Below are 14,023 nucleotides of genomic sequence, written 5' to 3'. Positions count from 1 at the left end.
AGAGGAAATGTTTTGAGAATGATGAGGGGGCAATGAATGTACAAATGCGCTTTACACAATTGATGTGTGTATGGATTGTGATAAGAGTTGTATGAGCCCCTAATAAAATGATTTTTAAAAAAGATACTCAAAAAATATATATATACACAGCCAAACATTCCCTATTTCAACAACTTCCGCATGTAGAATTTGGTGCTGTTGATTATATACTCTTCATGTTGTGCAACTATTATTATATCCCTTTTCCAGATTCGTCCACCATCGTTAACACAAACTCAATGCCCCTTAAGCAAACACTCTTCCTCCTTCACCATGGTAGCCGCTGGTTTCTTTCTTTCTTCTTTTTTCTCACATTTTTATTGGCACCTAATCCACATGTCATACCATTCAAAAGTTCAATGGTTCGATCGTATCAAGAATTATGCAATCATGAATGTACAAATGCGCTTTACACAACTGATGTGTGTATGGATTGTGATAAGAGTTGTATGAGCCCCTAATAAAATGATTTTAAAAAAAAGAATTGTGCAATCATCACCACAATCAATTTTAAAACATTTTCCCACCCCATGGCCAAATCACCTTTAAAATGAGTTGTGTAATCAGGATCCGTTCTAGTGCTCCCTCACGCCGTCACAGTCCACTCCTGAAGTCCCCTCGCCTCCCTATCTCCCACCCCCTTGAGACTGTAACTCTGTACTGGGGGAGAATCCTCACCTGGCCGGCCAAGATGGGAGTACTTGCTGGTCCCGAAAGGTGCGCTGCAGCAGACGGGCGGCCACGGCGGCCTCCAAGGCTACTTAAGCGTTTCCTTTACGGCAAATGATGTAAGGGTTGGTACATTAGTGGGGGAAGACAAATATGGCAACAGATACTATGAAGCCAATAAGCAGTTTCTTGGCCTCACCGATGTTTCTGAAATGAATGGCCGAAATGCATTCTGGGATGTGGATGGTAGCATCAAGGGAATGGTGCCCTTAGGCCAACCATACATTCAACATGAGTGGCCTTCTAGACACTATGTTCCTTATTCCACCACCAGAAAGAAGATTCAGGAGTGGGTCCCATCCTCAACACCTTACAAGTAACGCCCATGAAAACCACACAGGTGGGGGGAAAAAATAAAAAAGCTTTTCTTGTAAATGCACCTTGATTCTTGCTAATAACTGGATTGAAAGTGTTGGACTAAAACAAAAACAAAAACGTCTCATCTTTCTCCCGCGTCAGTTCTCTACATTGACAATGTTGTTGTTGTTGGGTGCCATCAAGTTGGTTTCAGCTCATAGCAAACACAACAGAGGGCAACACGGCCCCATCTTGCACCATGCTCCACAATGGTTCCGATGCTTGAGCCCATTGTACAGCCTCTGTCAATTCATTCCCTTGAGGGGCTTCCTCTTCTCTGCTGCCCTTACACGTTACCAAGCAGGATGTCCTTCCCCAGGGACTGGTCCTTCCTGACAATATGTCCAAAGTACGAAGACAAAATCTCGCCATCCTTGCCTCTAAGGAGCACTCTGGCCACACTTCTTCCAAGACAGGTCGGTTTGTCCTTTGAGCAATCCAGGATACTTTTAATATTCTTCTTCAGCACCACAACTCAAATGCATTGATTCCTCTTTCATCTTCTTCATTCAGTGTCCAACCTTCACATGCATATGATGTCATTGAAAATACCATAGCTTGGGTCAGGCGCACTTTAGTCCTCAAAGTAACATCCTTGCTTTTCAATCCTCTGAAGAGGTCTTGTGCAGCAGATTTACCTAATGGAACACATATGTTGATCGCTTGATTGCTGTCTCCATTAACAGTGATTGTGGATCCAAGCAAGTCAAAATCTTTGACGACTTTAACCTTTTCTCCATTTATCATGATGTCACCTGGTTGTGAGGATTTGATTTTCTTTACATTGAGTTGTAATCCATACTGAAGGGTATAATCCTAGATCTTCATCAGCAAGTGCTTCAAGTCCTCCTCACTTTCAGCAAGCAAGGTTGTGTCATCTGCATGTTGCAGGTTATTAATAAGCCTTCCTCTAATACTCATGCCTCATTCTTCTTCATATAATCCAGCTTCTCTGATAAATTGCTCAGCATACAGATTGAATAAGTGTGGTGAGAGGATACAAGGCTAATGCACACCTTTCTTGATTTAAAATCATGTAGTATTACCTTTGTTTGGCTGAACAACTCCCTCTTGATCTATATATAAAGTTTTGATAAGCACCATGAAGTGTTCTGGAATTCTCATTCATTTCAAGATTATCCACACAGTTGAATGTCTTGGCATAGTCAATGAGCATAGTCAAGTAAACATCTTTCTGGTGTTCTCTGCTTTCCGCCAAGATCCATCTGACATCAGCAATGATACCCCTTGTTCCATGTCCTCTTTGGAGTCAGGCCTGGACTTCTGACAGTTCCTTATCAATCCTGCTACAGTCCTGCTACAACCATTGTGGGATGATCTTCAGCAGAATTTTACTTGCATGTGATATTAATGATATTGTTTTACAATTGGAGCATTCTGTTGGGTCACCTTTCTTTGGAATGGGTACAAATATGGATCTCTTCCAGTCAATTGGCCAAGTAACTGTCTTCCAAATTTTCTGGCATAGACTAGAAAGTACATCCAGTGCTTCATCAACTTGGAGCCTTGTTTTTGGCCAATGCTTTCAGTGCAACTTGAACTTCTGCCTCAGCACCATTGGTTCTGGCTCATATGCTACCTTCTGAAATTGTGGAATGTCTGCTAGTTCTTTTTGACTCTGTGTATTCTTACCATCTTCTTTTGATGCTTCCCGCGTCGTCCAATATTTTGCCCATAGAATCTTTCAAGATTGCTATTTGAGGCTTGTATTTCTCTTGAGTTATTTCAGGTTATTAAGGTATGCCAGCAGGTTCTTCCTTTTCTTGGTTTTCTAACTCTAGGTCTTTGCACATTTCAATATAACAGTTGACTTTGTCTCCTCAAGCTGCCCTTTCAATTTTCCTATTCAGCTCTTTGACTTTATCATTTCTCCAATTTACTTTAGCTACTTTACAATCAAGAGCAAGTTTCAGAGTCTCCTCTGACGTCCACATTGATCTTTTCTTTCTTTCCTGTCTTTTAAATGACAATTTACTTCCTTCATGAATGATGTTCCTGATGTCCTGCCACAGTTCATCAGGTCTTCTGTCATTTGTGTTCAATGCAGCAAATCTGTTCTTGAGTTGTTCTGGAAATGTAGGCGGGATAGACTCAAGGTCATATTTTGGCTCTCATGGACTTGTTTTAATTTTCTTCAGCTTTAACCTGAACTTATATATGGGCAATTGATGGTTTTTCCACAGTCAGCTCTTGGTCTCGCTTTAGCTGCTGATATTAAGCTTCCCCACAGTCTCTTCTAACAGATGTAGTCAATTTGATGTCTGTCTTTCCATCTGGAGAAGTCCACATGTATAGTTAGTCACCTGTTAGGTTGTTGAAAAGGGTGTTTGCTGTGAAAAGTCGTTGGTCTTGCAAAATTACATCATGTGAGCTCCAGGTGTGTTTCCATCACCAAGTCCACGTTTTTCAACTACTGTTTCTTCCTCTTTGTTTCCAGCGTTTGTGTTCCAATTGCCAATAATTATCAATGCATCTTGATTGCATGTTTGATCAATTTCTGACTGAAGTCATTGGTAGAATTCTTTTTTTAATCTCCATAATTTTATTACAGATTTTTGAAAACCAAAGGAAACATCCTAAAACCCAAACTTTACTATTGATATGAATCCTACAAGTTTGCTGTGCTACCATACATTAGTCAAGAAATTAAAGAACCATTAAATATTTTAGAAACATTTGACATCAGAATCCTTAAGATCTAACTCTATAGTAGCCCCTCAAAAAGCTACAACCAGCAATTAAAAAAAAGTATTTTCTCTACCAAGAATCTTATCAGCTATACAAAATTCTGTACAGTTTTTATGCTTAAGCTAGTATTGAGCTGCACTTGAATTCACATTCTTACCTAAGCAATTGCCTGAGCACACACACGCACTACGTACATTATTACTGGAAGCCTCTTCTTCATCTGCTCCACTTTTGACCCCTTGGCACGATAGGCAGCGATGCTTTTTTTTTTTTGGTCATTTCGCCTTTAGATGGACTGCTTTCTGTTCAGATGGTTCTTTATCTCTGGCTGATTGTTCAGACCATATTTCACCCAATATTTTTGCAGTATCCCCACTGGGCGGCCTGGGTGTTCACTTTTGAATTTTGAATGGTGTTCAGAGCAAAACAGGAAGAAAGCAGATGGTGGCCCTTTGGGGGCATTGGCGCTCTTTCCCTTCTTATCCCCTTTGGGAGGAACTTTTCAGCTCCCTGTCATAGTGTGCTCTGTCACTTTGGGTCGTATCTTCAAACCTCGGCTTTTCCTTTGCAGACATGGTCTTCCAGCTCTCAGAACACTTCTGGGATCTCGGTGAAGTTGACTGATGAGTCCAGATGCTTCTTCTTGTGTTCTGCCCGGAGTTCCACATGAAGAAGGCATCTTGCCCCGCGACTTGCTGGGGTCTCCTTTGCCCATCATGAGGCTCAGGGTCTGACTGGTGCGAGCTTAGGAGCTTTTCCTCAGTCCTGCGAGGCAGTCAGATCGGCAGAGACACTTCGGTAGAATCCTTCACCACTAGATTTTGGGGTTGGTTCACAAAGCTCAATAATAATTGTATTGATTGGGTTTCCTGGAAAGTTAACAGATATAATCGTATCATAGACAACATTGTACTTCAAGACTGTAGTTAGCAGCCCCTATACAGGGTTTCGAAGACTGTAAGTCTTTTACAGAAGCAGACAGCCTCATATTTCCCCCAAGGCTGGTGGGTTTGAACTGCTGACCTTGCAGTTCGTTGCCCAGTGCTTAACCCACAGTGCCACTAGGGATCCTTTCCATAATTCTAAACCAAAGCCAGGCTCACTACCATCAAGTCGTTTCCTCCTTAAAGTGGCCCTATAGAGCAAAGTAGCCCTTATGGGCTTCAGAGACTGTAACTCTTTTTTATATTTTAAAGTTTTGTTGGCATAAATTCACAAATTACAATTCAATAGCTCAATCATATTAAGAAGAGTTGTACAATTATCACCACAACGAATTTGAGAACATTTTAGTCGTTCTTGTGCTCATTGTTATAAGTTTTCCATTTCCTCCCACCCTTCACTGCCATACTCCCAAGAGACAATTAATGCAGTTACTATTTCTATAGGTTTACCCATCCTGGATTTCATATACTGAAAAACAATTAAAAAATAAAACAATTTTTAAAAAACGAACAACAATAACAAAGTAAAACAGAAAGACCTCAATCGAAAAGAAAACTGGAAACATTAAAAAGTAGAACAAATTTTAAATGGGTCCAAAGGGAGATGAAATATTACATTTTAATCTAACTGTGCCTGCCAAAATTAACTATACAATGCTCTCTGTCTAATAAGGATATTCACATCCCTCACCTATGGTCAGAGCAGATAATCGGGAAGCTTAATCCATGTGTGGACCCTGCAAATGGATTTGGGGCTTCCACTGTCATTCCTAGCCTTCTGCAAACGAGGTGTTTGCAATTTAAACTCTGCTAAATTCCCTCCTTTGTATTTTATTATTTACAATCTTGGGAATATAGACTGATGTGCTTCTTCTATGTGCACTTACACTGATGCCTGACTTAGATGGCTCCTTGTTTGAAGACACTGTAACTCTACATGAGTAGAAAGCCTCATCTTTCTCCCCAGAAGTGGGTGGTGGTTTCTAACTGCTGACCTTGCAGTTAGCTCAGTAGTCACCCACTTAGCCACCAGGGCTCCTTCTATAAGAATAGAGGTTAGGAATTACAAAACATACTTTGGCTGGCATTAGTCAAGCAATAACATCATTTTACACCCTTAATAAGCCTCAATTTCTTTTTAACTTTGAAATGATTACAGGATTAAAGGATAATGTCCTTTAAGCTTGTAATCATTTATATATATACCCTACAGGAGCCCTAGTGGTGTAGTGGTTGCATGTTGGGCTTCAATCCTCATGGTCGGCAGTTCAAACCCCCCAGCAGCTCCACAGGAGAAAGACTGAACTTTCTACTCTAGTAAACAGTTACAGTCCTGGAATCTCACAGGGGGTCGCTATTGAATCCGTGGTAGTGAGTTTGGTTATGTACCTTACATGATGTAGACCCCCAAATGTCAAACCTAGGAAGTGGACATTGGTATAATACTGTTAACTGGACTACAGAAATTAGAGCATTTTCAAATTCATTTTTGAAGTAGACAGGAAACAAGAAAGAGTAGTTTTATATTACATGCCAGGTGTGCTGCTCGCAAGATCCCACTAGACCTAACAAAAGGGGAAATAAGACTTTATGAACTTCTCCTTAGATGAAAATGTCTCACTGCCATTCAATCGGTTCCGACGCATAGCATAGCATAACATGGCATGGCATATAGCACAGGATAGCATAGCATAGCTTAGCCCAGCATAGCACAGTATAGCATAGTTTAGTACAGCACAACATAGCACAGCACAGCAGAACTGCCCCTTGTGGGTTTGTGAGACTAAATCTTTCTGAAAGTAGAAAACCTCGTCTTTTGCCCTCACAGGGGCTAGGGGTTTTGAACTGAAGACTGTAAGGTTAGCAGCAGAACGCTAGCCCACTACAATACCAGGGTTCCTAGTGGAGGCTCTGGTTGTTCCCTTGGACGCAAATTCCCTAAGGCCTGCAATCGACGGCAACCCAGTAAAACCTGGACTCGATTTACAGCTTTAGTTCTGCTTCCTCCTTTCACAAGTTGAGTGATCTCTCGGGACCTCCGTTCTCTCATCGGTAATCCAGGAAGAAAGCGATGGCCCTCAACATTTCCAGAATCGATTCGTCTCCCTCATGCCGCGGAGCAGCGCCACGACTGCAGCAGAGTTTCTTCCCGACGGCTCCGCCCCTTTCCTGGCCCCGCCTTCGCGCGCCACCCACAGCCCGGAGAGCACGCTTGACCCCGCCCCCAGATCTTGCGTCCACCGGAAGTTCCCTCACGCGGGCAGCTCACTTCCGCCCGGCAGGTGACAGCCACGGGTCTCGGAGCGGCCAGCGGCAGGGACGCGCCGGGCGAGCGGGAGGCGGAGGCCGCGGACATTTTGCTGCCGAGCCGAGCCGAGCTGTGGCGCCAGGAACCAGTGGTCTTACCGGTGAGGAAGCGGGGGGCCCGGCGCGCCCGGAGAATGGGGTCGGGGGTCTGAGGTGAAGGGTTTGCGAGGTCAGAGGTCACGGAGAGGACAGGGCACTCGTGGAGACGCGAGGGCCCTGCCCAGACCGTACGAGGCCGAAGGGCTGCAGGTTCATTCATTCGCGTCCCTTGGCCGCCAGCCCGCACCGCGGCCCCCGAGGCCCGCAGCCGGACGGGGTCTCCAGACTCCAGCCGGCGGGGCGCGCGCCCGGCTGGAGGGGAAGCGCCTCTCTGGGCCCTGGCTTTTGACCCTGATCCCCAAGACCAGCCTAAGGCCCCCTCGGTTCAGGGCCTTATCTCCTTGCCACGGCTTGAAAGGAGAAAAAAATAAATAGAAAGGAAGACATGGCCCTGTGCCTCCTGGGCATTTGGACATTTGGTTCTGGTGGCGCTTCAGGGACAACTGGACTGAGTGAAGACCCCACTATCCTAATGCTGAGTTACTGAATGGTCGCCCTGATCACTGGATGATCACCGTGGGTTATTGACCCCAATCCTGTGCCAGGGTCTGCCACTGTTGTTCTTTTTGTTGGTGAGGAAACTGAGGCACAGAGGTAGTACCAAAACTCCCATCTAGGCTTTCAGGGGCCTTTGAAGAGAGGTCGGAGCAGGGCTGGGTGCTGGGGCAGCTTGATACTGTCAGCTGCCATTTCATTTATTTTGGATCACCGTGACAACAACATGCGTAGATGTCGCCTTCTTGCTTCTCACCCGACCTGTCATGGGAGGTGCTTTTCTGCCCCTGATCCACTCACCTTAGGATGAGTCCTACACCTTGCAGGGCAAGAGTGGAAGTTTTCCCTGACAGTTTAAGAACTGTGAGACATAAAACCGCCTACCCGGGGAACGAACTAATTTAAGAAAATTAGGAACTTCTCTTATGGGTGGTTGAGCAGCCCGCCTCTCAGAATAGAGAGAGAGCAGCCATGTGGACCTTTACAGGATCCTTTGGCCCTAGGTTGTAGAAGAATGTTTTCTGGCTAAAGGGCTGTACCTCTTTGGAAAATGTGCCAGTCCCATGGCTTCTGGCTTGGGAGATAAAGAGGTGGTTGGGGACCAGAGCACGAGGCTCTGAGTCTGAGTCTTAGCTTTTATCCATTTGTAGTCATTCACTTACTTCAGTTCTACCTGTTTTCCCAGCAGTGCAGGAGAAAGGCCTGCTGTCTCCCTTTCCAGGCCTGGGTGGTATAAACCTTGCTGAGCCTGCAAAGAATTCCACCTTAAGCTTCTGAACAAAGTTGTAATATAAATATTACTATAGTGCCTTTGGGGGTTTTTTTTGGTTTTTTTTAGCCTCCAGGAGCTGTTCCCCTAACTTCATTGAATTCCCAGAAACTTAATATTGACATTTTATCCTTTCCTTCCAAGAGAGGGTTGGAGATGAAGCGATTTGCCAGGTGGTAGGAATATGAGCAGAGTGCCAAGCATCCAATTCCCTGCCCACTAGACTCTCCTGATCACTTAAACCCTGCCATGAGGCACAGAATCCCATCTTTCACATTGGTTGGCTTGTGTCCCGTGGCCCTGGGTGCCATCCTCATTTCAGCTGCTCATTGCACGTGTGATGTAGACTTAGACCTTATTTTTTCATGCTAAAATAATCCTGGGCCCCCACCCCACTGGTAGCTGTTGGGGGTTAAGTGAGGGTGTTTGTACAATGTGCCCAACACAGAGCCTGCTGTTGTGATCAGTGTCTAGCCCAGGCCAGTTGATGCTGGGGGGTGGGTGTCAGGTGGGGTGCTGTGCTTGAGGAAGGCTGCCAACCCTGGTTGGTGGGGCGTTACTTCCCCTGAAAACAGAGACCTCTATGTGTGCAGGACTTCTCGGACCCTGCTTGTTTCACTTCCTCAAAGTCTCTCCCAACAAGTGCTGTCTGTTGGCCTGCTGGCTGTGGGCTTGGATGTTAATCTTTTTCTAGTCATCATCTTGCATGCCTTGACTGCTGACTTCCCCAAAAAGCTCCATTGCTGGCACCAAAGCCTCGGTGGGCCAGCCAAGAGCAGGAGCTCTCTGGGTGTGTGTTTGGCGCTTTATGTTTCTGAAACCTGAGGGGGGGTCCGCTCCTTGATGGTGCTTCCTTTTCTGAATGGGTCTTTTTGCCTAAGATCAACCCCACCCGGCTGCCCTAAAATAGATTTATCTGCACCCCTCCATAGGGTTTCCAAAGCTGGGAGTCTTTTGGGGAACAAGAAAAGCCTCCTCTTTCTCCCTCAGTGCAGCTGATGGGTTCAAACTGCTGACCTTAGAGTTAGCAGCCCAACACACAACCTGCTATACCAACCCGCTACATGTCAGGGCTCATTTTGCTCAAGATAGATGGTTGATAAATTATCATAGCCCAGAGCTGATCTTTCTGTTCTCTATCTCTTCACACAGAAGGGACCAAAAGACTCCATTGAGATTTTCACACAGGCAGGTGGAGAGCCCTCTTTTTGAAAGAAAACAAGCCTACTTGAAAAGCCCCCAGTGGCACTCCATTACACTCAGGTGCAAACTTAGGCTTCTTAGTGTGGCATTCAGACCTTTTGGGAAGTCAGGCCTCTGTACTCTCCTGCCCCACATTTCCACCTCCTCCTAAGGGTCAAACTCAGCTGCTTGCTTCTCTGCACGCTCCACCTTCATTCTGCTGTTTTTGTGCTGTTTCCTGTGCCTGAGCACTGTGCCCTGTTTTCCCCGCTCCTGCTGACTTCCCAGTACTTTTGCTGGGCCACTGCTAGTGCTTGCTATTTGATCTTCACCCTCCCTTGAAGGCCGAGGTGGCCCTCCATGAGGCCCTGTGGCTCCAATCACAATGGATATGATGGTTTATTTGACTGTCTTCCAAGTAATCTACGCCAAAAGCCACTGCCATCAAGTTGATCCTACTCCTAGCGGCCCTTTATAGGGGTTCTGAAACTGCTAGTCTTTACAGGGCAGATCGCCTCCTTGTTCTCCAGGGTAGCAAGCAGCACTTACTCCACAGTGCCACGAGGGCGCCTTGACTTTTCAAGTAAGCACCTCTAATTCCTGCGTCCTTGGCATGGACCCGTCTGTTTCTCTAGCATCTAGTGAAAGGTCTGGCACATGGTAGGTGCTCAGTGAATATTTGGTGAATGAATGAATATCGCACTGGATTGTGATCATTCCCTGGTCCATAAGGAATCCAAAGCACTTTGCACATGGTCCCTTGTCTGTCTTCCTGGTAGATTACTGACTGGAGAACTAGCCAGTCACCAGCGTCTTCCAGGGTCTCCAGAGACTTAGGCAAGGACCTCTGGTGGCACAGTGGGGTACGCATTGAGCTGCTAACTGCAAGGTTAGTGGTTCAGACCTATTTGCTTCTCTGTGGGAGAAAGGTGAGGCTGTCTGCTCCTGTAAAGATTTTTCAAGTCTCAGAAACCCAAAGGGGCAGTTCTTCTGTGTCCTGTTGGGTCGCCCTGATTTACAATCAACTGACTGGCAGTGTATTTGAATTTGAGCGCCAAGAGCCTTGAGCCAGGCATGTGGTAAGCTCTCTGTAGCAATCATAGTGGCATCGATGAATACGTCTTACACAGGCCACTGCTAGGCACTTGCATACATTGACTCATTGTGGCTTTGCACACTTTGGAGGCAGATACCATGTTAATTCTCATTTTAGGTAGGTACCATGTTAATTCTCATTTTATACTTGTGATCTGATCCTGCCCATTATGTTGTGTAGACCCTCAGTAAGGCCCTTTGGTCACTGCTGTGGCCACCCCCTTCCTAATTCTTTGTTCTTTGATTACCTCCTGTTTCATAATGAAGCTGGACAGTGAGGGGGCACTGCCATACAGTTCCAGGAGTTGGACTCCCAAACCTAACCTCACGTTCTCTGGGCCTTTACCCTTGGACTTCACTGCTGACCTCTATCTTGAGGGTCTCCCTGAAGTCTGGAGGCCGCCTCTAGTTAAAGTGAGAGAATGCTACCCAGAGTTCACCATTCCAGATGTTAGTCCCTGCTTTCTCAAAGCCCCACCTCCTCTGGACTCTGAGCTGGAAGGTGGCAGGTTTGAATATCAGATCTCCAAAGCTCAAAACACAAGACATTAATGTTTCCGGCCCCTGCACAGCCGCGCTCTGGGTGGCTTGTGGATTTTACAACACTTAATTACTTTTAGAATCTTAAGTACACTGAGAGTGGAATGAAGGACTTTGATCCAAGCCAACTCTGGTCTGCTTCTGAAGACTACACTCTCTGACCTCAAAGGTCTAGGTGGCTGGATGTCAAGATATTTAGGAAGAAACCTAGTCCAGAATGTATTCATTAATTAATTCATTCACTATTTGAAGCCCTAAGTGTGATGATAAGTAAATAAGCCAGACACAGTTTATGCTCTTAGGGAGTTTATTACATTTTAACAGAGGAGAAAGGTAAAAAAGAAATAGAAAAAGATTAATGGGTATAAAAATGTGTAAGCTATGAAAGAAGCCAACAGGTATAGCAGCCAGAGCCTGTTACAAACCTAAATCAGATTTAGAGATTCTAGTGCTACAGTGGCTCTCAGCTCCCTCGGTGAAAGCCAGAGTCTTACCTTGATCTCTAAGGTCTGCTGCCCTCTGGCCTCAGAACCCACCGTCCTGCTGTAAGGATGGGTGTAGGCAGTCAGAGCAATTTTTTGATAACAGTTTACAAAACGAATTTTCCCAAGAGGAGAGGTTAGCACAAGTCAATCAAGGATTTATTTGCATCTGCAGTTTACCAGGTCTGAGCTAAGAATCTCGGAGTGAATGACACACATAGAATCCATGTCTGTCTGGAGTTTACATTATGGAAGCAGAAGACATTTGACAATATGAGTAAGATTTGGTGTGTACGTCCGTCATAAGTAGGAGTCCGAAAGATCAGCAGTTTGGGCCCACCAGTGGCATGTGCTCAGAGAGATTTCAGCCTAGGAAACACTATGGGGCAATCCTACCCTTCCCTATAGAGTTGCTGTGAGTCAGAATCACTGTGAAGGCCCCAACAACAGGTGATAAATACTTCAGAAGGAAACAGTGGGCAGAGAGGAGGGAAGGGGGGTGGGGATTGGTTAGGGACTTGTAAATAAAGTGGACAGGAAATTCTTTATAAGAAGGTGACATTTCAGTCACGACATAAAAAGGGCGAGGGACCAAGTCATGGAACTCTCTAAAGTCTATCTAAAGGACTATCTAAATTGAATAGCACATGCAGAGGCCCTAGGCAGAAGTGTAGGGGGACATGAAAGGGGGGGTGGTGTTTGAGAACAGGGTATGCGTTTCATAAGGACCAGATGGGCCATGCCACCATGGCAGGGAGTCAGGCTTTGGGACTGAATAAGATGGGGAGCTGCTGGGAAAATTTTGAGCAGAGGCGTGACACTGTCCCCACCTAGACTGTAATGTGAGCAGGCATTGGCTATGGCTGAGAGTGGGTTGTCCAGAACAGCATGGAAGTAGGGAGGCTCTTGTAATCCTCTCAACAGGCAGTCAATCACGGGTGGTGATGGAGCTGGTGTGAAGCCACTTCATGGACTGAGGAGTCATTTTAAAGGTAGATCCACTAGAATTTGCTGATAAATTAGATGTGGTCTGTGAGAGACAGTATGTCGTCAAGGGCGTCGCTGAGGTTTTGGCCTTGAGAACCTTGGAAGATTGTGGTGGCAGGAACTAGATGCAGGCCAGCAGGAGGTTACATTTGCACTATCTGTTAACCACACAGACAGTAGTATGGGTGCGTTATCAGGCAATTTAGACGTCTGAACTGGGGGTCCAGGGCAGAGTTTGGCTTTAGCGAGGCAGAGTTGTGAGTTGGCAGTCATGGTCCTGGATGAGACCCCCAAAGATACAAGTGGGAGAGCAGCAGAGAAGAGGTATAAGGTACTCTCCAGGGTGGAGAAGAGGGAATCCAAGTGAAGAGCACGTTTCAAGGGGAAGTGAGCCATCAGTGGGGTCAGCATGTGAATTGTCATTTGACAAGGTCACTGGTCTTCTGCCAGCAGGGCTCTAACACACTATGGCCCCAGGGCCATCCTTGAATCTCATCCAAATCCTTACCTTCAGCCAGGCAGGTGCTCCTGCACAGTCAAGCTTGTGTGAGTCTTGGATTTTGTCTCTAATTCTCTGTTCGTAAATGAGTTTTCAGGAGGATTTCACAAAGGGGCTACAAATCACTTACACACGGGACGATGCTCATGAGTATGGGGTTTATTAAGGGAAATTAACAGTTTATACAATTAGGTGGGAAATGCTCAGGATGCAGTTGTTCAGTTCTGATAGTCTCTTCTGCTGTGCCTGCAGGCAGGCCTCTCCCCGGCTCTCAGCCCCTTGTCCAGGCTGATGCCCAGCTCACGCAGTGTTACAAAGCTCTTTGGGGGCTGCTAATAAATGTCCAGAGGGCATGCCACTCTGCTATTAGCCTCAACCCAAAGACACTCAGCTCCAGCTTCGTGGATTAGCAAACCCAGCTCTCCACCCATTAGATGCCCAGAAGCACCCCACTCCACAAGTCAGACCCAAAGCACTCAGCTCTACTTGCTCTGTGAGCTGGGACGTATACTGCTCCGTCTCATGCTGCTGCTCCTCCTCCTCTGCCACTCCTCCGTGTCAAAGCTTTCTCCTGGATCAAGGGGGCTCCACAAGCAGGGATCGCAGGATCCAAAGGACACACTCCACTCCTGGCAATTCTCTCTTGCTGGTATTGAGAAATCCCCCTACCTGCTTTTGAGATTTCATACCCAGGACGATGGCAATCACAATGTACTCGGTGAACAAATCACTCAGGGTCTTCCTCCACCTTCTTTCCTAGACCCATTGGGACAACAAAGGTGATTTGGGG

At 45.9% G+C, this 14,023-nt stretch overlaps 3 protein-coding genes across 6 annotated transcripts in view; 2 read left to right on the top strand and 1 right to left on the bottom strand.

Annotated features, from left to right (window-relative positions):
• The window catches only part of LOC115869492 (NADH dehydrogenase [ubiquinone] 1 alpha subcomplex subunit 12-like), a 3,442-nt gene extending 2,354 nt beyond the window's left edge, over nt 1–1,088 (top strand). Inside the window, exon 2 of the mRNA XM_045289544.1 lies at nt 731–1,088. Within this exon, the coding sequence (XP_045145479.1) occupies nt 731–1,088 (358 nt within the window). The remainder of the gene's footprint in view (nt 1–730) is intronic.
• Nucleotides 1–6,825, bottom strand: part of LOC123521632 — a 15,330-nt gene extending 8,505 nt beyond the window's left edge. Inside the window, exon 1 of the mRNA XM_045289671.1 lies at nt 6,766–6,825. The gene's annotated coding sequence lies outside the window, so the exon portion shown is untranslated. The remainder of the gene's footprint in view (nt 1–6,765) is intronic.
• A 262-nt stretch (nt 6,826–7,087) lies between these two features.
• Nucleotides 7,088–14,023, top strand: part of AP1B1 (adaptor related protein complex 1 subunit beta 1) — a 51,785-nt gene continuing 44,849 nt past the window's right edge. For all 4 annotated transcript variants that reach the window (XM_004715319.2, XM_045289580.1, XM_004715320.2 and 1 more), the window contains exon 1: nt 7,088–7,186. The gene's annotated coding sequence lies outside the window, so the exon portion shown is untranslated. The remainder of the gene's footprint in view (nt 7,187–14,023) is intronic.

The sequence above is a fragment of the Echinops telfairi genome, unplaced genomic scaffold (genome assembly GCF_000313985.2).
Source record: "Echinops telfairi isolate 266 unplaced genomic scaffold, ASM31398v2 ScPeMD7_29;HRSCAF=101, whole genome shotgun sequence".
NCBI lineage: Eukaryota > Metazoa > Chordata > Mammalia > Afrosoricida > Tenrecidae > Echinops > Echinops telfairi.
The sequence above is the reverse complement of the archived record's forward strand: the minus strand, read 5'-3'. Positions and strand labels throughout refer to the sequence as shown.